At 43.8% G+C, this 20,836-nt stretch overlaps 1 protein-coding gene across 1 annotated transcript in view; it reads right to left on the bottom strand.

Annotated features, from left to right (window-relative positions):
* Window positions 1-2,192: 2,192 nt before the first annotated feature.
* LOC147905754 (uncharacterized) overlaps window positions 2,193-20,836 on the bottom strand; it is a 57,669-nt gene continuing 39,025 nt past the window's right edge. Inside the window, exons 3-10 of the mRNA XM_087374424.1 lie at window positions 20,123-20,207; window positions 19,844-20,029; window positions 5,386-5,556; window positions 3,923-4,126; window positions 3,644-3,815; window positions 3,352-3,523; window positions 3,119-3,225; window positions 2,193-2,940 (exon numbers count right to left, since the gene is read on the bottom strand). Of these exons, the coding sequence (XP_087230550.1) occupies window positions 3,120-3,225; window positions 3,352-3,523; window positions 3,644-3,815; window positions 3,923-4,126; window positions 5,386-5,556; window positions 19,844-20,029; window positions 20,123-20,207 (1,096 nt within the window). The 3' untranslated portion in view covers window positions 2,193-2,940; window position 3,119. The remainder of the gene's footprint in view (window positions 2,941-3,118; window positions 3,226-3,351; window positions 3,524-3,643; window positions 3,816-3,922; window positions 4,127-5,385; window positions 5,557-19,843; window positions 20,030-20,122; window positions 20,208-20,836) is intronic.

Here is a 20,836-nt window from a genome sequence, read left to right as displayed (position 1 = left end):
TAATACAGTGTGGGAGGAGAATCTACACGCATATCTTTATGCATCACAAGCTTAAACAAGCTAGTTTCATGGCTTCCATCAAAAGCCATTCACCTGTATGCTTGTTTAGTACCTCTTTAAGACATTCACATAAAGGATGGAGCATCACAATCCCTGAAGCATAAAAATAATGCGAATGAATCTTTCTACCAAACATTGGAGTAAGGAGACTAGAAATACATTTAAAACCTTCGTTTGGTCTAATTTTGTTGCATTTTGAGGTTTCGGCCTGAGATCATGAGGGCCTTTAGAAGTATGGAGAGTCCAAAAAAGAACATAGAAGGAACTTGAGAGAGAATCTGAAGTTGCATAATGCACATGTTCTATTTTCGTCACATGTAACAACAGTCCTGTCTTTTTGCCACATCTGATAGCATCACCAAACATGTCCCAAACTGAGGAGGATTTAATGGGAAGATTCCCAACCAAGAAACTTGTTTTTGAGGCAAAAATAAACATCATCCTAGCATTAGCTCGATCCCCCAAGACGCGTGCAAGCACCCTTATCCCAAAGAGTCAATACTAGTGTCAACAAACACCTTACCATTCTTTTTCTTCATTCATGCTAAAAAACATACAATGCAAAACAAGGCTTCAAAAGAAACAAGGATATTTTTCTTAGAAAACATCCCAATTTACAATCTCTATGTCAAAAGCCATATAGCAACCCAACCATGTTATATATATATATATATATATATATCTTTTTGATCCATCATTATTTCATGGGACTTGTTCTTTTAAGTTGTAGCATTAAATAAGTTGGGTAACAAATTGTCTCTTTGATGAAAGGTCCTACAATATATATCAATATTTAATCTATGACGAGCACCTAATATATAATTTCACCGAAGCTATCTTAATAGAAAAACTAGTCAAGGTTTGTTAATTATACAAGATTGAGATATACATTGGTATTCTACTCATTCCCACACAAGCACACACATGAGCGTGCGTGCGTGCTCATGTAAACTATGTAAATTTAAATGCATTGCCCGTCAAGAATTACTTCTTTTGAATTGTACAATCCTTTAAGGTATTTCTTTTTCCCAAGAATGCCATTTAAGGTGTTGACATTGAATTTCAACAGAGAATGAATTTGCAAACATACAATGCAATAAGTTGCAATGCTTTGGATAACATAATGCAAGGAAGTGGATGTACTTCAAAGAGAAGGGCTTGCAGTACACCTTCACCAAATAAAGGTGAATATATATTATACTAGAAACCAACTTACGGGCCCCAAAAAGCAATAAGGTCACCTTTTCAATTCAACAAGACAAACTCAACTTTCACAAAATACACCAAGATTCAACCAATAGATCCTAATCAATAATTTCATTTTTTTGATTTCCAAATACATAACATAAAGCAATAATTTTCGTCATGATTTTTTTTCCTGGTCAACTAGTAGGCCTTCAATGTGTCAAGGGTTGAACATAACCATAAAAACTTATTCTCATAGACAATGCCTTGATATGCAATAAGGAATGCCAAGAGTGGTCTCAATGGATGATCTAGCAGTGCTCATAACAAGGATGAAGGACATCAATGACACCATACTGTGAGACTCAATAAAAAAACTTCAAAATATTCATGCCTAAAATAAGCACAAAAAGGCAAGAAAGGAAAATCCAACGCCTAAAAGGGCAACATTAAACATCTTAAACAGACAAAAACCACTTTTAATCCTCTCTCCAAGTAATTAACTAAGGTAGATTATTTTGAGCCCTTTTAACGATTAAAGCTCCAAAATGTTTCATGTCCACATGCATGTCCAACATATATATTTTTAAAATATCTAAGATAAGATAGACAAATCACCACCTTGTAATGAACACTAACTTTTGGAGTATAAATGGGATTTCTTTAAGATATTACTACTATAATTACACCTAGAAGTACAGAAGAGTTTGCAAAATAGCTTAATGTGTCAATTCCAATCTATAAAGATTCAAGACAAATCACCATTAGACTCATGCAATCACCTTCTACCCTAATAACAAGAGGCCTCACAAGCCTTTTGATGTATATCCTTGAACTTGAAAATCCATTACCTATGCATGAATTCATGGGGGGAAATTCAGTGATGCCAAAACCTTCATTGCAACACCTTATTAGAGCAATAAAGTACCTCAAGAAAGTATAATATAATATGAAAACCAAGTTTTACATCTCAATTCATTTTGTGCTAATCAAGTGAAGACGAGACTCAAGAGGCAACAAAATTTTCCCAATAGCTTCCTCGCCAAAGTTATTAGATACCTATTTCAAGGCAACTTCCTACATACACAGCTGAGCTGCCCAAATATTCGATATAGTTTCCTTCCGTAGATGCATAATCATTTAAGTTCAATGGCATAGGGTGAACAATAAACAAAATCAACTGTTCTCTTTAAGGGCTCCACCAGGTATCTATTGGAATCATGATGTAGCATACGATGAAAGCTGTCCATAAGCACTTCTGCTGTATTGCACCCATTAAGCTTTTTCTTTGAGACCACATGAAGGCTATGTATGGAGGCTATGACAATTGTGCTTGGAATCATTAGCAGCTCTTCTCGTCATAAACATTATACAATAGTGGAGAAAAAAATGTTACTACCCCGCCTCTGTACTTCAACCGCGACCTCTCGTTTCATTTGAAAAGCAGGATTCATTACCAATGCCCAAACACTGAACAACTGCCCACATCCATATAGAGCACGTGTGTGCCCATCAGCATTCAAGCCCCAACACAAAAGTAAACACGAAAACAGAAAACAAATAACGGCAAATGGGGGGGAGAGGAGAGGCTCTTGTTCAGTCACAGACGACAGGGGGTCACTGGTTCCGGCCCACTTAGCAGGCTGCTGTGATCCAGGATTTTCTCTTCTTTTTAGAAGCTCCTTTGCGTGCTACCTGGATCAATTCTAGAAATTACCATTTATAAAAATATGGCACTTGGACATCAGAATCACTCTTTGCAACGAGAAAGTGTTGCATTCAGAAACTTTGGAGGTCTATACCCTTTCCACACAGCTAAAACAATGGGACACACTTAAGATTTATGTCCTTGAGAAAGTGGGTCCAACCAAACCTCACTGGCTGCCCCCTTGTTGCTGCTCGTAGATTTGCATGTATGCCTCTGACAGTGCCACCATTTGCGGTAATGTCTCTGCAACGTGAAGATCCTGCATCTCATACCTGAAGCGAAAAGTAACAAACAAATTAGCCTTTTTTTTAACAAACAACACTATTAGCCAGATTGATTCCCCAAATCCTTTTAATGCCTTTGACCATAACCTCCCCAAAGAGACACAATAAACTCACCATATCTCTTCAGATTTCCGTTGTACAAATACCCTGTAGGAGCCTTCACCAGGTTTTCCATCATGAACCATGTTTGCAATCAGGTCATACTTTGAACGCAATCTTTCATTAGCTTTTGGAACTGGCAATGGGAGGTAATCTTTCAACTCCAGATTCTTTACAGGAAAGTTAACTGGCCCACCAATTAGATTGTCCCATATCAGCTAAAGTAAAGAATTCTTTTCTTTTATTAAAAAAACTAAATAGCAAGGACAACATGCAACTTTGAAACCCATAAAAATTGATTACTGACCAAGAGTCGGATTTTTCTCAATAAAAAAATTGTTCTTGGTAAATCTACGCATGTGCAAAATTAAATATTGAGGCAATCTTGTAACCCGGTACCGCATCCTAGCAAGCTGAGGCCTTACAACTTCAGTGACAGATTCCCCATCAAACTTCTTTAGAATGTTGAACAATGGGACCTGCCAAAAGAAACCTTATCAACACCTGCCCCATATAGGACAGACATAGGTATGGTCCAACTTTCATCTTTTTTTATAACAAGCGTAGAAATGAAATTAACGAAGACCTGAGGGATAATGTTTTTCTCCATAACATCCTTGAAGAGAGGAGGTGGTGGCAGGTCCAATCCAAGCATCAAAAAAGGCATCCTGCTCACTTCCCTTTCTAGATTACCATCAATGATTTTTTCTTCTCCAGGAACTTTATCAGAATCTTCTCTTTTCTCAATAAAATTCTTTCTTTGGAATTCTTTCATGACCTCTAACTCACCCTGCAAAAGAATTCAACGTTTGTGATAATCAAAGACAAAAGAACACGAGAGAGAGCATCTCCTCACAAGTTGATCCCTCTTCAAGCTTACATATACCTAGATAAATCCATGAACATTCCCAAACTCATCCTCTAAAAACACAACATAGTGCAGTTTCAATCTCATGATAGTCACTCACAAGGTTGAAAACCATAAACTCCATCATGCATAGCAAGGACTAGCTACTATGACATCCCCACTGACGTCATCAGTGGGTGTAGACCATAGTATAAAAATATGCTCTCACACATACAAATCCACACACCCACACATACTTGAGCATCCATTTATACTGAGTCTTCGTATTGAGTTTCTGTCGGCACTCCAGAGCTGAAGGGCAGACTCAGCCATGACGAAGGCTAGCACTAAAGGAGAAGGCTAATCAAAAGGTAGTCCAAAATCTCTTCATTCAAGCTACAACTACTTGTGAAGTCTAAACGTTTTCATTTTAGTCTCTCCCCAACAAGCATCTAAATCTAAATCTAGCTGATAGGGCAACGCACCATTTAAGATATAAAGAATTATCACAATACCAGCAGGCGGCAACTTAGACGAAAACTTCACAAGGTGAAATTTGCATGTCCGCTAATACGGCAGAAGCATATACCTAGATGAATCCGGGAACATTCCCAAACTCATCCTCTAAATAGTAAAAACACAACATAGTGCAGTTTCAATCTCATGATAGTCACTCACAAGGTTGAAAACCATAAACTCCATCATGCATAGCAAGGACTAGCTAATATGACATCCCCACTGACGTCATCAACGCCCAACAGTGGGTGTAGACCATTGTATAAAAATATGCTCTCACACATACAAATCCACACACCCACACATACTTGAGCATCTTCAAGCTTACATGTTTACAATGCAGCAGATGGAAACAGGATGAGTCAGCACATTAGATCAATAACATAAAAAGCTGGTAGCTAGGTAGACTTATCACTAGTGTCGAACCAAAGCACCAGTAATGGAGAAGGAGAGCTTCCACTTTCCAAGCAGTAGCAGATGTCAATAAGTATCCACCTGGGATACTGCAGTTGTGTCTATGTGAATCTATTCCTTTTCTTCATCTAATAACCAACAGTTACTGAAACATCTATGTTGATCCTCAATTTTCAAGGATAAAGGAGCATTAATGAGACACAATGTTTTGCAATCTAATTAATGCCCTGTACAATCACAACTAGAGGCAAGATGAATAATTTACAACTAACCTGGAAACACTTGTAAATAATGCTGCTTTTTGATTTCTTTGTTCCACCAAGATCGATATGAAGGGTATTAAGCAACCAGGACATGAACTCAACTGGATCGGACTGCACTCCAATGCGAAAACGTTTCTTGCTTGCAACCATAACTGCCTGAAGGAATTCATGTGGACTCACCTGTAGATGCACCAGCAGAAAATGGATCAGGCAACAGCAATCCTGAGATACTTGGTCAATTTAAGAACACTATTTACCTGGGTCATGAACTAGATCACGCAAGCAAAATGAAAAAATAATACAAATAGATTATAAATTTGAACTTCAGAGGGGTACATTTAAAAATGGAACGAGATAGCACGGTGACTTTGTACACTATATTCGGTGACTTTGTACACTATATTTGGGATAACCAGACGCTGATGCCTTTCAAATCAGAAGTAGCTTATCTATGAACTAACCGAGACGAAAGTATATTCAAAGCTCTACATATCACAGAACCATAATCTGCATATCTGTCCGCAATAGCTTAACCTTTCGAATAATCCCAAATAAAATGTGTCAGCGCTTTCAGCATCAAATTGTGGCTTCGAAATGGCACTCAGAGCAACGGCGGTGATATCTGCTCACAGCAAAGGGATCAATGAAAATGCCACAACAGAGATAGGGGACAAATACAGAAGAGCTCCATAAGAGGCATAAGGACATCATCTTTCTCTTACAAGCCTGCCCATGCTATCTGCAGAGTGTGGAATTGTGAATGCTTGACTGGAATAAGGGCCCTTTCCCATCTACCGTTCTGTTATGTTAAGAAACTTAGCAGGTAGGCTACAGCGCACTATTTTCCATCTATTTTTGAACCCTTAACATGAACTATGCCAGTTATAGCAAAGTTACCCTACAAACGCAATCACATTTCCATTGGTCTAAACGACAAACTTTGGATCTTTTTCAAAGGAGTACTAATAAGGCTGTTATTTAACTTTGATCCCTTTAATATAGACATACTAATAGGCTTGTCATCTATCATGCTAAACCTTTGAAAAACTTCCCATGGATACTTAGACTAGGTCATGATAATACTATCTTGACCAGATCTTAATACCAACAAAATAGTAAAGTAGACCTAGATCTATCCTCTTAGAAATATTAGATAAATCGGTCCTTCTTAAGACTGGTGTAAATTGCCCCATAGATATATGGCATAGCGTCAAACTCTAACCCTAACAAGGAGCTTGTGTAAAATTCATGTTTATAAATGTGAAAGATATAACTCTTTAAGTGTCATTATTCTCCTTGTATTGGGCATTTAGTTTAGCCAAAGTTGACCTTCATTAATCAAAGATACAAGCCACTGCCAAATGGATAGGGAGGAATGCCAAAGACAAGCTGGCTTACTTCATCCTTGGGAAAATCTTGATCTTTACACTATGAAATCCAATCTCTAAGCTTACAAGCACAATGGATTCTTCTTTTAAAGGGCTTGCAAAGAAGTACCCATGGATCTTGCCCACAAGATTCCTTAACAAAATCTTGCTTAAAGTAATAGCATTCTTCTCTTTACAAAACGTCCTTCAAGTATACCTTTTCAAGGGGGTTAAACTTTCAAGCATTTTTCAGCTTGCCGTTAAGAGATTTAACATGACTGGACCTTGAATCCCGACGTGAAGGGCAGACTCAACCGTGACAAAGGCTAGCACTAAAGGAGAAGGCTAATCAAAAAGATGTCCACATCCTCTTCAATCAAGCTACAAGTGCTTGTGATGACTATACAATTTCATTTTAGTCTCTCCCAAAGGAGCATCTAACATCCAACTAATAGGGCAATGCACCACTTAAGATAGAAAGAATTTATCGCAACATCAACAGGCTGCAACATGGATGAAAACTTCACAAGGTGAAATTTGCACATCCGCTTATACTGCAGAAGCATATATCTAGATGAATCCAAGAACAGGCCCAAACTCATCCTTTAAAACAACACAGTGTGCAGTTTCAATCTCATGATATTCGTTCATAAGGTTGAAACCATTAACTCCATCACACATAGCAGGGACTAGCTACTATGAGTCTATGACATCCCCACTAGCACCCGACGGTGGGTGTAGACCATAGTATATAGTAATGCCATGGTTGTACATGTTTATCCAAAAGGATATAGCAACCTATGGAAGTAGAAGGATGGCAAAATTGCATGACAAATGTAATCAAGTGTAAAGCATGCTGAAAAGCTTCAAACATGGATCATGGAACCGTCTTGGTGAAGATACATGCCACATTGTCTTGTGTTGGAACATAAGATATGTGAATACCCCCGACTAACAGTTGTCTCTCACATAGTGATAATGAACCTCAATGTGCTTAGTGTGCACATAAAAAATAAATTCGTATAATGGCTAAAGCAATTTGACTATCACAGTAGATAGTGGTGGGAGATGTCTAACCAACATCAAGATCTGCAAGTAGTTTATGTAGCCAATTACATTCCACCATGGCTTCAGTGTTGGGATTAGCAACTGTAGGATGCTTTTTGCTGAACCAAGAAATGCATGAAACTACAAGCATAAAACCGTTGCCACTGTGTGACACTAGTGTAATAGCACTATCTGTAATAAAATCATTGCCACTATGTGACACTCTAGTGAAATAGCACTATCTGTAAAAGCATGCAAAGTAAGTGAAGAATGGTGGCCACAGAGAAGGCCCAAACCTTGAGTGCCTTGAAGTATCAGAAGACACGCTTCATAGCGTGCTGATGCTGAGTGCTTATACTAAGCATTGATTTGCTCAACTGGGAAATAAAATACTGAAGACTTGGCCGTGTGTGGGACAGACCTATCACGCATCCAACAGTTTACTGATGGAGAGTGGCATAAAAGAGCTCAACAGCATCATCCATGAAGAAACGGAAACCAAACTCAACTGAGTGTAGAAACTTGTTTGCAATCGGAGCTATCCAATGTATTTGGACTGACTCATCATAAGACCCCCTCAATGTGAGCAAACTGAATGCCAAGATAGTAATGCAGCTGGCCCAAATCTGTCATAGCAAATAACTGCCCGAGTCAATGTTCTAGTAACTCATGTTGTCGCACATAATTATCGTTACCTCAGAGCTGACTTTCCGTCATCACTGTCCGTGTGCATGTGCATAACCAGGTCTTTAGTATAGTAGCAAATGCTTAAAGTGAGCTCCCTCAATGGTGGTAGCACTCGGGGCAGCTCTTGAAGGTGGGACAAACTGGCAAGGATGAGCGACGAGCAACTACAAACGTGGTGGCGCTGTGGCGACCTCGACGCTAAGCAAACTCTTCTCAAGCACAGGGTGGTGAAGCAAATGTCGACCGACAAAGGCGGCCAAGCAAAAGACACCTTCACTGCTAGAAAGTGTTCTTGACGGCTCTGTTGGAGATATCATAGTCAAAGAGTGTGTTGGTGTATAGTACTAGGTGATCTAGTACTAGTCTATGTGTGTGTCTTGTGTGAGTGCCATGTGTCATCATGGGACTTATCCCATATGCACTAGGCGCTAGTGTGTGAGTGACTAGCCTATATAAGGCGTGTACTTCATTTGTCTTGATGTCCTTGATGAATGAATGAAAGCTTCTTCATGTCCTCATTTGAGCATTATTTCCTCACACCCTAACTCTCTCTCTCTCTCTCTCTCTCTCTCTCTCTCTCTCTCTCTCTCTCTCAAGCTCAAATTTTATAATCTGAAAATGGAAGAGAGTGATGAGTTGATTGATCATCTAGCCCAGTTTCAATCTCTTGTTCAACAACTCTCAAGTTTGAAAAGTGTCCTTGATGATGAAGATAAGATGGCCGTCCTTATGAAGAGTATGCATGGCATTTCTCGCTGTGAGCACACTCTTGAGATCCTTCGTCTTGCCACTACCACGTTTAATGATATGGTGTCCATCCTCATTGAGAGGGATCGTCCCAATAAGGAAGCCGCTCTTGCCTCTCCTATTGATCATGCCTTTGCTTCCACAAGCAAATGGAAGACCAACAAGAACATTATTTGCAGGTTTTGCAAGAGGAAAGGACACATTGAAGCCCATTGCTTCAAGAAGAAAGCACACGAACAAGAGAAGCATCATACCAATCTTCTAACTGAAGACGAAGCTGAACCTGAAGAGCCCCCGCAGGAGATACATGTAGCTACAGCAGAGGTTCATGGCCTCTCTCTTGACGACAAGGATCCATTTGACCAGGGTTGGGCTTTCTAGGCCCCTATGCTATGTATGTTTGTGTTGAGTCAAATAAAGATTCTCAGCCTTGAGTTGTCCCTCTAAATTGAATGTATTTGGAGTCAATAAGAGGTACTCTACCCTAGGTTGTTCCCCTTAAATAATTGTCTTTTACTTTGGTTGATGGTATTGATTACCCAGTTCAAAGTAAGGGGGGATGACGAGTGATGGTTTGCCCTTGCCGGTCGCAAGTTGACTGAGAAGTCACTATCACATGGGAGGTGTTGGATAGTCGGACTTACTCTTTGCAATATTGTGGTGGAGGGGGGATCGGTCTACTCTTTGCGTGTTGGGTCTCACACTCTTTGCTTTGAAGGGGGGTGTTGGAGATATCATAGTCAAAGAGTGTGTTGGTGTATAGTACTAGGTGATCTAGTACTAGTCTATGTGTGTGAGTCTTGTGTGAGTGCCACATGTCATCATGGGACTTATCCCATATGCACTAGGTGCTAGTGTGTGAGTGAGTAGCTTATATAAGGTGTGTACTTCATTTGTCTTGATGTACTTGATGAATGAATGAAAGCCTTCTTCATGTCTTCATTTGAGCATTATTTCCTCTTAATGTACTTGACGAATAAGGGTAAGATTTTGGCATCTGGATGGGCACTAGATTTAAAAAAATGGTTCCAAAAATGGGAGGTAGAGAGGTACTTGGACTACTCTCCAGAGGAGGTAGATGAGGATGCCTTTCATCATGACCTGCTGAATGCACTACACAGGAAATGGCAAACAGCTGAAAACAGAGATAAGTTTGAGTACTACCGTAAATTTATCAACCCCGAATATTGGGCTACTTATACAGGAAGAGAAACAGCCACGCAGAAGTACATTTGCACACCTATGGCAATACATAAGCGAAGAGCTTTGGCCTCACTTTGCACCCGATCACATCAGCTGCAGATTGAAATAGGAGGATGGAAAGATATGCCAAAAGAGAGCAGAATATGCCAATTATGTGACCAGGGAATGGCAGAAACTGAAGAACACATGGTAATGATATGCCCTTACTATACTCACATCCGAAAAGCATTTAGCTCTCATCTCGAGGGACATAACAAACTGGCTGATATGCTACATAGCGGGTCACCCCCAGCTTTAGGAACGTTTGTCTATAAGCTTTTCAAGCACAGGAACTCACCTAAGACATAAAGCTAGTTTCTCTTAATACCCTCCTCTCCAAGGGAGGAGTCTTTGTGTACGAGGATTTTGTATTGCTCAGGTCCCATAGGCCGATTTTTGGTCTTCAGAGGACGATAATATATTCTTCTTCTTCTTCTTCTTCTTCTTCTTCTTCTTGTTCTCTCTCTCTCTCTCTCTCTCTCTCTCTCTCTCTCTTTCTCTCATTTACCATGTTTCTAACAGGCTGCTGAAGCTTTGGACCTGCCCATGGAGCTTCACTGGTCCGCCATCTTCGGGCACTTCTGTTTGAGTAGCAGCTTTATTGCTTTGTGAGTAGCCGGGTGCTCCCCACGTGGTTGTTTGGCTAGCTCTAGTAACCCAGGTTCTAGTCAGCCTTGAGCAGCCAGCCTTCAGCTCCGTCGCAGGTCACACCACCTTGAGACTGCTTGCGGCACTTTGTCCTAGGGTGGGCAAAGCTTGGGCTGCAACGCGACAGTTGGAGCTTCTTCAAGGAACCCTTATTCCTTGAAACGTTTCTTGGGACGGGTTTCTTGGTCGTAGAAGCAGGAAGCCTCCCTTCAGTTTGTGTCTACTATTCCGAAGCCGTCTTGGTTGTTGGTGTACCTTGTGCAGCTCTTGAGCCACCCCTTGTGCGTCTCCTAGCTTGTAGGGCTCTTTGCTAGGCAAGGTGTTCAACTTCAGCAGCCCCCCGGAGCTGGCCCTTTTGGACAGCTTCACAAAGGATTCCCTTTCTATTATTTTCCCTACCTTCTCTCATTCTCTTGGCAGCGTGGAGTTCAAATTTGTTTTTTCCGGAGGATTGTACCTTGGCGGTGACCCTTGGTCTGGCCAGAGGAGCTCAAATGGCAGCATCATTGACTCCCCAACTTGTCAAGGTCCGTCTTTCCCTAGAAGACAAGCTGCAGGTGAAGAAAGCAATCCAAATACAACAGGACAGAGCGATGGTGGGCAGGAAAGTGGGACTCACACCCACGAGGCGACAAGTGCGCGATTGGATTCAGGCGAGCCTTGCATTAGAGGGTGACCATATCCAAGAGTTTACCACATATGGGGGAGGTGCCTTCCTTCTCCAGCTAAGCTCCCCCGACACCACCCGAGCCATTGTGGAGCAGAGCCCTCTCCCTCTAAGCCCACATTTGGTTTACTTCATTCCTTGGTACCACGGCTTCACGGTGGAGGATACGGAGGCGACCCACCACGTCCCCCGCTTCCTGGTGACGCTCCGCTTCCCGAGGCGTCCAAAGGAGTAACATTTGGTTGTCCACTCCATAGGCAGAGCTTTTGGCACGGTGCTGGAGGCTCTCCCCTGACAGCTACATCAGTTGGTGGCTGACGGCGGCAGAGTTACGGGAAACGGGGAAACGGAAACGGGAAATGGAAACGGAAACGGAAACATTTTGGGATTTTTGAGAAGGGGTGAAACGGGAAATGCCATGTCATCAAGGGGATTTACAAAAGGGGATTTAGAGTAATGCATACACACATTTAGAGTGCTCTACCTTCAAAAAAAGTGCACAATAAGCTATAGCTCTACCTAGTACCATTAATATTGATTGTAACTTTGAAGATTCAAGTTTCATTGTTCAACCAATCACACAATGCAAATTTCAATTACGCAAGATGGGTTAATTTATAAATCCTATAACAAGTTACAAAATGGAAAAATGATTCATGATTCATGATATTTAAGAAACCAATCATGATTCATAAATGGTAATTCAGCTTTCAAAGCCCAAATGTCCTAGTGTCAGAGCAGCCACTCGTAGGGCTGGGAGAGAACCAGGCACGCCAAGAAATCCTGGGGGAGAGTAGCAAGCAGGCGAGCAGAAAAACACGACGAAGAGAAGTAGGCGCGCGGCGTTTTTTGTTATTCTATCCCTGTTTTTTAGGTCACGCCCGAAACGGCATTGGAAACGGCACATTTCTGGTCTAGAACGCCGTTTCGGCATTTCGGGCCGCGTTTCGCATTTTGCGTTTCGGCCATGTTTCGCATTTCGGGGGGTCTCGCACAGGGGAAACGCCGTTTCCGACCTAAATTGCGCCGTTTCGGCGTTTCAGCGTAACTATGGACAGTGGTGTCCCCCAGCTCAGTTTGATAGTTGTGCACCCAGAGACCCTTTCAAAGGAGATCTTCCTCGAGACTCCTGATGGTGGGGAATTAAGGCAGTGCATGGGCAATGTTTACGCTACAAACACATGGGGCAACTGGCTCGCAATTGCTGGAGGGGTGTGAGTGGGGCTGTGACTCGCTGCGAGCACTGACAAGATGGAATCGCAGACTCCCTAGGTGGAGCCCTTGGGAGGGACTTGGACTAAAGTTGAGCACAAGAAGTCCAACGCCAAGGCTCGTCAAAAGCGTCGACGACGCACTGGACTCCACGAGTGCAGAAAAACAGAGAGTGGGCCGCTTCCCCGACGCAAGGAAAGCAAGATGGAGAAGCCTATTCAACCTGGCCTCAGAGCTTGGAGGACAAGACCTTCCTCGACGCAATCCCCTCGGGGATAGCTTTTCAAAGTGCCCCAAATGCCAGGTCCTCAGTACGCCTCGGGTAGCTCCCCAGCAGCCTTGAAGTCTACCTCGAACCTCCCCTCCCCCGCGGCCAGCTCCCTCGTCCAGTTCCCACTTTAAGCTCAGCCCCCTGCCTCCATCCTCTCCCCTTCCCCCCCCCTCGCCTGCCCCCCCTACTGCAGTCACTCTCACCACCCGCCCTCTGCTCCCTCCCTGCAACAACTTCAGCCACCTCTTCTTTCGCCTCCTGCCCCCTCCCAGTCATGGTCCCGTCCCAAAGCCTTTGGGCAAGGGCATGACTGCGTCCTCCTCTTCCCCTAGTGTTGCAACTTCCTCTTCTGAGCCTCAACCCTCTTCCTCTCCTCCTTAGGACTCTGCCTCCTCGCAGAGTTATGAGTCGGAGGGCTTGTTCTCTCAGCTACCAGGCTTGAGGCCTCACCCTGGGCAACCCCTACCTATGGAGTTTTGGAGGCTAGGCCCATGGAATTACCTCGAGATCCCAGATGAGTACCCCTTGCACTGGAGATGACAGTGATGACCTTGCAGCCCCGCAAAGGGGATTCCATTGGCGTGGGGGCTCTCGCACCCATGCATTCTGGAGCTTTAACTTCTCTGCCACGGGCGAGGAGAAGTGGACCTCCACTTTTGTCAAACGCATGATGGCGGAGTGGATAAGCCCCCAGGGGCTAGATATTTGACTCACGCAAGGTGACTCAGTCTTTTCCAACTTAGCTTCTCTCCGGAGAGGCCTGGTGTGGGCTTGGGCATGGCAGTGATACGAGTGGGGCCAGAGGTGCAATTCACACAGGTCACACATTGGTCACTCCATCACTACACAGCCAAGCTTGATGTGGAGGTTTCCCTCTTGATGAAGTGGGCTTCAACGGTGGGAGTAGAGCCGATCATACCTCTTGTACACCGCCTTACAGATACGGACTACTTCCCCTCAAAACCCAATACAAGCTCCTACGCATAAGAGAGCCTTGTTTCACCCACGCTTCAGACTCATGAGTTGGACCTTCATGAGTTAGAATGTGCATAGGATCCACGACCGGCCACGCAATCAACTCCACAGTATTTGATGCTTCATCAAGAGTTGCAAAGGGCCATGGTAGGACGGACATTAGACTTTCTTTTGGTTCAGGAGCAAATGTTTTCTGCAGCGGACATTGGCCGCCATCACCACCACCTCCCGCGACAGGGCCCAGAGGTCTGGTCTCTTGCAGTGGGGTTTGCATTTCAGCCTTCTAGGCAGTGACCCCAGAGATTTACGACCAGGGCGAGTTGATCATAGGTCGGGCGGTTTGGATGGGAGTAAACGTGGGAGAATCAAGGATTGGGATCCTGAATGTGTACACATCCACACAACGACGCTTTTCCGAGATGCAAAGTGAGCCCTTTTGGGCAAGCTAATCGTGCGCGGCCTCAATCCAGGCGCAGAGCCCTAGAAGGGAGCTGCTCCTGAACACCCCACGCACAGGGGGGCAGTAGCAGCAGTCACAGATGGATCTTCTCGGAGGCTCCGCTCAAGGGGAAGGGCTCCCAACTGATGTGGGTACCCGAAGATTAGGGATCAGGATCCTCTCATGCTTGGACAATCGGCTCACATAGGTTGGCTCAGTGGGACAACAGCCCAACCAGTTCCTTTGGTAGGTAGAGCAAGCTCCCCATGGAGACAAAGGAGAGTCTTGGAGTCCTAGCTCACATGCGAGGTGCAGGGCATCCAATGAGGGAGATCGATCTTCCCATCCATGAGTCTTGGTGGGAGGGATTTTGCTCATGGGCGGATAGCAGATGGCTTGGACAGCTCTCCAAGACCGAGATACCCCTAAGGATTATGCATAATTCAGCGGGGCAACGACATTCAGAGGTGGTCAGAGTAGTGAGTCATTTGGGCAAGGAGTGGCACATTGACCCCCCTAGCATTCCAGAGTAGGACGCCCCTAGGTGACGCCTTTGGATGTGGGAGGGCCAACCTCTACGGGAGGTGTAGTGGGATCCGAGTGAGTGGTCTTGGCCTTCCAGGGTAGGCCACACACAGCACATGGATGAGGTGGCCTTTCTCTCCTACCCTACACGGATTGGATGGAGGCTGTAGATCGAGGCAGTTACTTGGACCCCTTCAAGGGAGAGGCACTGGACAGTACAACAAGTGCCACAGGAGGTCAGATCCAAATTTTGGACGTGTCTATGGTCCAGCTTGCGGCCAAGGAAGATCCGCCTATTTCTTCTGGTTGGCCACCCACAGGGGTCCGCCAATAGGACCTTGGTTGGAGCAAATGCAAGTGGATGGACGATGTCATCATTCCACTGACGGGATCCTCGAGACGATACCTCACTGCCTCTAGAGCTGCCCAGTGGACATAGGATTTGGTTGGGATCCCTCCGGATTGTGGCCGAACTACAAAGCCTACAGAGAGGCTTCACCTAGGGCAGCATGGCGGCTTGGTTAGCAGAGGGAGGCCATGCTTTCCATATAGACGAGGTCTCCCCTGCGTACAAGATCTACAATCAGAGCATCAAGAGGATCGAGCTTCAGGAGGCAACCCCTCCTACTCTGCTAGATTCTCCATCTACACGAGGGGAGGACATGTGGGATGTAGTGAACAGCATTATAGCTTGGAGCATATGGGTTGCGCGCTGCAGCCTTGTGATGGGCAAGCACCATGTTCCACCCTCGGCCAGTTTGGTCTCCATCTGGCAAGACATTATCTACACCCTGCGTTCCACCTGGGAGCGCACGACTACGGGTTCTAGAGTGACTGCCGCAAGGCGGGCACGTTTTTGCAAGGCATGGCTTGCAGGTGCCTTTTGCATTTTCACACCGCAAGGGATTCGCTGGTTGTATAGTCCCCCCCCCTTTCCCCTGGTTCTTATCCCCTATTCCAGAGATTCCCTAGGCAGTGAGCTGGGCTCTTTGGAACAAGCTGGTCCCTTTGGTTGATAGTATGCTTGGTTTTTCAAAGTTCTTTTTAAAAAAATAAAAAAATCATTAGAGTTACCTCCTGAAGAACTCCCATGTCCTCAAGCATCCATCTGAGCCAGAGAGACTCGCATGCCGCTTGACAAGCTGCCCTACATTCAGCCTTTGTAGAAGACAAGGCAACAATAAGTTGCTTCTTACTTAGCCATGGTATGGTCCCACCTGCTAACATGAAGCAGTAACTACTAACGTGTAGTGGAACACCATGTGTCCCAATCTCTACCCCAATCCGAATCGCAAAATCCTCCGAGCTCAACATCGGAGCGAGCGATGATCATGTAGCTAGATGTTCCCTTAACGTACCTTCAAACCTTTCATGTGATCCTCCCTCGGTTTGGATGAGAATTGGCATAGGACTCCAATTGCAAACGCTATGTTAGGTCTGGTGTTAGTTAAGTACAGCATATTACCAACCAAACATAGGTCTGGTGTTAGTTGTGTTAGTTAAGTATAGCATATTACCAACCATTCTCTAGTAGATTGCTTGATTGGACCTCCATTGGGTTGGTGCTCCCTTGCAGTCCTACATGTGAAAACTTTCCAAAGCCTGCTTGCAAAGCCTTCCTTAACAAATAGATATGATGGAGCAGTCCCAAATGTATCTTTTCAAACCCTTCATCAACAGGGCAACTTTTAATGGCCAATATGGCTAGACAGGAAAAGCCATGCAGTTTTCAGACTCTTTGAGTTTACACCTGACAACAGGAGCTAGTGCATGGTGGAGCGCACAGACTACAGTTGGCACTGCTCCAAGAAAGTGGAAGGGCTTCAAGAAAGTCTTCTACAAACATTTTATGCCCAAGCAATTCAAAGACAATGTTCTTATCACCTGGGACAGCTTGCATATGGATAGAGTAGATACAGTAGAGACCTACAACCAGAAATTTTGGGATGCATTTTTGCAAATCACTCCCTTCAAGAAGGTCTCAAAGAAGACACAAGTAAGAAAGTACAGGTCTGGTCTCACGCCAAAGATTTCGGCTGTGGTTAGTACCCAGCAACGTAAGGGCATACAGGATATCATGCACGCAGCCACTGTGGCAAGTTTAATGAATATACAAGATCCCACCACAGTGCCTTCTCTTTATGCCGGGACAGCAGACAAGAATAAGACAACCACACCTCAGGCAAAGAAAAAGGAGTTTCCCAAGGCTCCAAAGAGGGAATTTCAGCCTCAGAAGCCGAGGGGAAACCAAGTACCAAAAGCCTTTAAGGGCAAACCCCAATTTTCCTCTGAGCAGATAGCCATATTTTGCAAAGAGGGGAAATGTTTCAGATGTGGAAAGGAAGGGCATGCCCAGTGCCCTGAGAAGCCTTCGGGTCCAAGGGAGCAGAGAAAGCCACCACAACAGCAAAAGCCGATGGCAGGAGGAATTCTGGACATTTTGGGCCGAGTGACAAACCCAGAGGAAAGACAGTTACTGCTATCTTGGGGCAAGAACAGAGACCAGCAGGCGCTGATTTTGTTTAAACCCGGGGCTACAGATAATTTCATATCAGAGGATTTAGACCTGAGGCTGGGAATAAAGGAGGAGGAGTTGGGCAAGGCTCTGGATGATGACCAAATATTCTGTGGGAACCCTGTGCCTGTCACTCCTTTGATAGGGAAGCTCCATCTTCATGTACAAAGTTATGTTGACCAGGAAGACTTCTGCATCTCCCCATTGAAACATCACGATGTGGTTTTGGGTATGCCTTGGTTCCATCACAAGGCCACGAAGTTAACTCTTCCCGAGAGAGTGCTGGAATTTGTACATAAAGGTAAAACACAGCGTGTGGTTGCTAGGAATATAGGGGAGACTATCCCCATTGTATCAAATCTTTCGGCTGGAAAAGCAATAATGTCTGCAGTTTCCTACCTCCTGCAGTGCCTTGAGCCCTCGTCCTCCTCATATGGGGGCTCACAGGTGGGTCAGTAAGGCTCCAACAAAAAGCCCAATCATGTTATGCAACATTGGCTGATTCATCTTTCTCATGTGAAGATGAAGCATCAATAACTGCGAGGCTAGACTGCTGCTGCAGCTTTTCTGATTCTATGTGCTTCCGGCATTGAAAGATATCATGATGTAGTTTCTTGCAATAATTGCATCTCTTCTTTCTTTTGTGCATTCTTGTTGGCATTATAAGTACTACCATAATTATGCATGGGTTTCCCACAAGGCTTTCTTGTTTTTTAATTACCCTTATGATGGGTAGCAAAAACCTGATCATCTGAAATAGAGGCATTCCGATTAGCATGGCTTTGCTCCTCCTACAACAATAAAGTGACCAACTAATCAAAGCTGTAGTGGTTGGGATTACCGATGTTGACCAACCACAGCGTGTTTGCAAACCCTTGATATGAGTCAAGAAGTCCACTCAGAGTTGAGTACCCAATCTGACTAGCTCGCACAAACTCATCATTGTAAACCAATAGTCAGCAGAGAGGCATCCATACTTTCCCCTTCATCCATCTTGAACCATCTACCTGCTTCTACAGATATGCAACCCATGCTTCATTGTGAATCTGATGCAAAGAGGCCACCTTATCCTAAGCATCCTTTGCAGTCCTGCAAGGTCTAACGTGAGGGATTATCATCCTCTTAACTAGCAATGCAATTAAGGCATGAGCGTGAGCATCTCTGCCATCCAATCTGATCCGTTCCTGAGTCAGAGGCACCAATTGCATTGGTCAGATGTTTTAATCTGGCGGCCTCCCCCTGGACCCCTCGCACGTGAAACACTAGCTCCAGCAACAACCTCCTCTCCAAACTTTGGACATGGCTTTGGTCCAACCACCAACCAGCGGTACACCCCCCCCTTCCTATTGGTCCACAGCTTGGGTAGATGGGGAAAGATGGAACATGTCATTGCTGCATTGCAAAGCGGTGTTTCAGTGAATATCCTTGGAAGTTCAGAGGGGTCCAACAGCACTAGACTGCACAGTTGGAGGGAGCTTCCTCTTCATTAATTGCCCACCCTCTCCCCTCTCTATGTTCAAACTATCTCCTTCACCTCTCTCCTCTCCCTCTAACAAACTTAAGGGCTTTTTTATTTTTAATATTTCAAAACAAAAACTTCTATGATAGAACTCATGCAAGTGACATGACAGCCCTGTCGATGAATGTTATAATTAAAGATGAATGTGCTAAGAGATTTTGGGTTTTGGTTCCGTTAGTTTTTCGAGCTATCTATTGAGGGGTCACATTGCACCTCGGCATTTCATAGAACTCTTAGCATGAAATATTTTCTAGAGGTTTCCATATCTTAGTTGTTGTGTCAGTCCAAACATATTCTCTCTCCACTTATAGGTGGATCTGTTTTCTCTAATTAATATGGATTGTGGTCAGCATCTGTGATTTCTGCAAGGAATCTATTACCAGCCATTCTGATAGAAAGATATATGCATTGTATGTACAAAGAACATACGTGACACATTGGAATCCTCACTTACCTTAGAACAGTTAAGTAAAATGGCACCTTCGAGTAGAAATCAGAAACTAGAAGAGACCTTTGAATTGAAATTCTGAAGAGGAAAACTTGTTGTCAGCAGTTCCTACACATGCAATAAAAGATTGCTTACATATCCAGTAATTTGATCATTACCTGCCCTTTAAAATTCCGTGGATGCCAAATCTTCCTCGTCAACTCCCCAAATCTTTGAACAAGGGGAGACTTGCAAATTTTATAATTTTCAGGAATCAGGAAAAAATCTCTGAGTGGAGTGACACGCATTAGTGACTGTATAGTCACATTCACGAAATCAGTCTCCTTTATATTGTTAAGGCCCACCTGAAGCCAAATGCATTTGGAACCAATTTAAGGCTAATGCAGGTTGGTAAGATCTTTGAAAATTCAGAATAAGCGTCAACTGATTGTGCATACCATTCCAGGTAGATAGTCAGAGCCATCCAAGGCTCTTGCCCACAGCTTATTTTTGTCAAGTTGTTGAACCTGTTCTCTCGTGAATCTGTCAACAAACAAATCCACAACATATGACAATGAATACAAACATTGCAACTGAAAGGCTTCCATACAACAACTAAAATGCCAAATTCTAAAAGCCCTCTCGTCATATAACAAGCATGGCTCTAAATTCAGTCAATAAACTTAGCTTACTTTACATCAATTTGTTTTGCAAAATCTTGATTAAGACCATCACTTGCCTCATCCCCTAGCACAGGACAAGGACTACAATTCTCTATAGGAGTTTAATTATATCAAATCCTAAAGTGTCCAAAATAGTCACGGTAAGAAAGAAAGAAAGAAAGAAAGAAAGTTTATTAAAGTCTTCGGAAGACCGATGGGTCTATGAGACTATGAAAATCCTAATACAACGAGCTGTGGTAGTGGAGCTACTAAACGAGCATCCATACCAATGCAAAATGCAAAATGTACTCCTTCTGTGACAGAAACAAAAGTTCCTTGGACCTGTCACGAGTAATCCGCATGCCAAGAATATGGTTTGCATCACCCAAGTCTTTCATGTCAAAAGACTTATGCAGTTGCTTCTTCAAAGCACTAATCTCCTGCTGAGATTTACTGGCAATTAGCATGTCATCCACATATAGAATGAGTAGCATCAAACTGCCATCCTTT

This window comes from Dipteris shenzhenensis, chromosome 1, assembly GCF_047967505.1.
Source record: "Dipteris shenzhenensis isolate YYH24624 ecotype China chromosome 1, Dip_SZ_1.0, whole genome shotgun sequence".
Taxonomy (NCBI): Eukaryota; Viridiplantae; Streptophyta; class Polypodiopsida; order Gleicheniales; family Dipteridaceae; genus Dipteris; species Dipteris shenzhenensis.
This window is presented reverse-complemented; position numbering and strand designations above follow the sequence as displayed.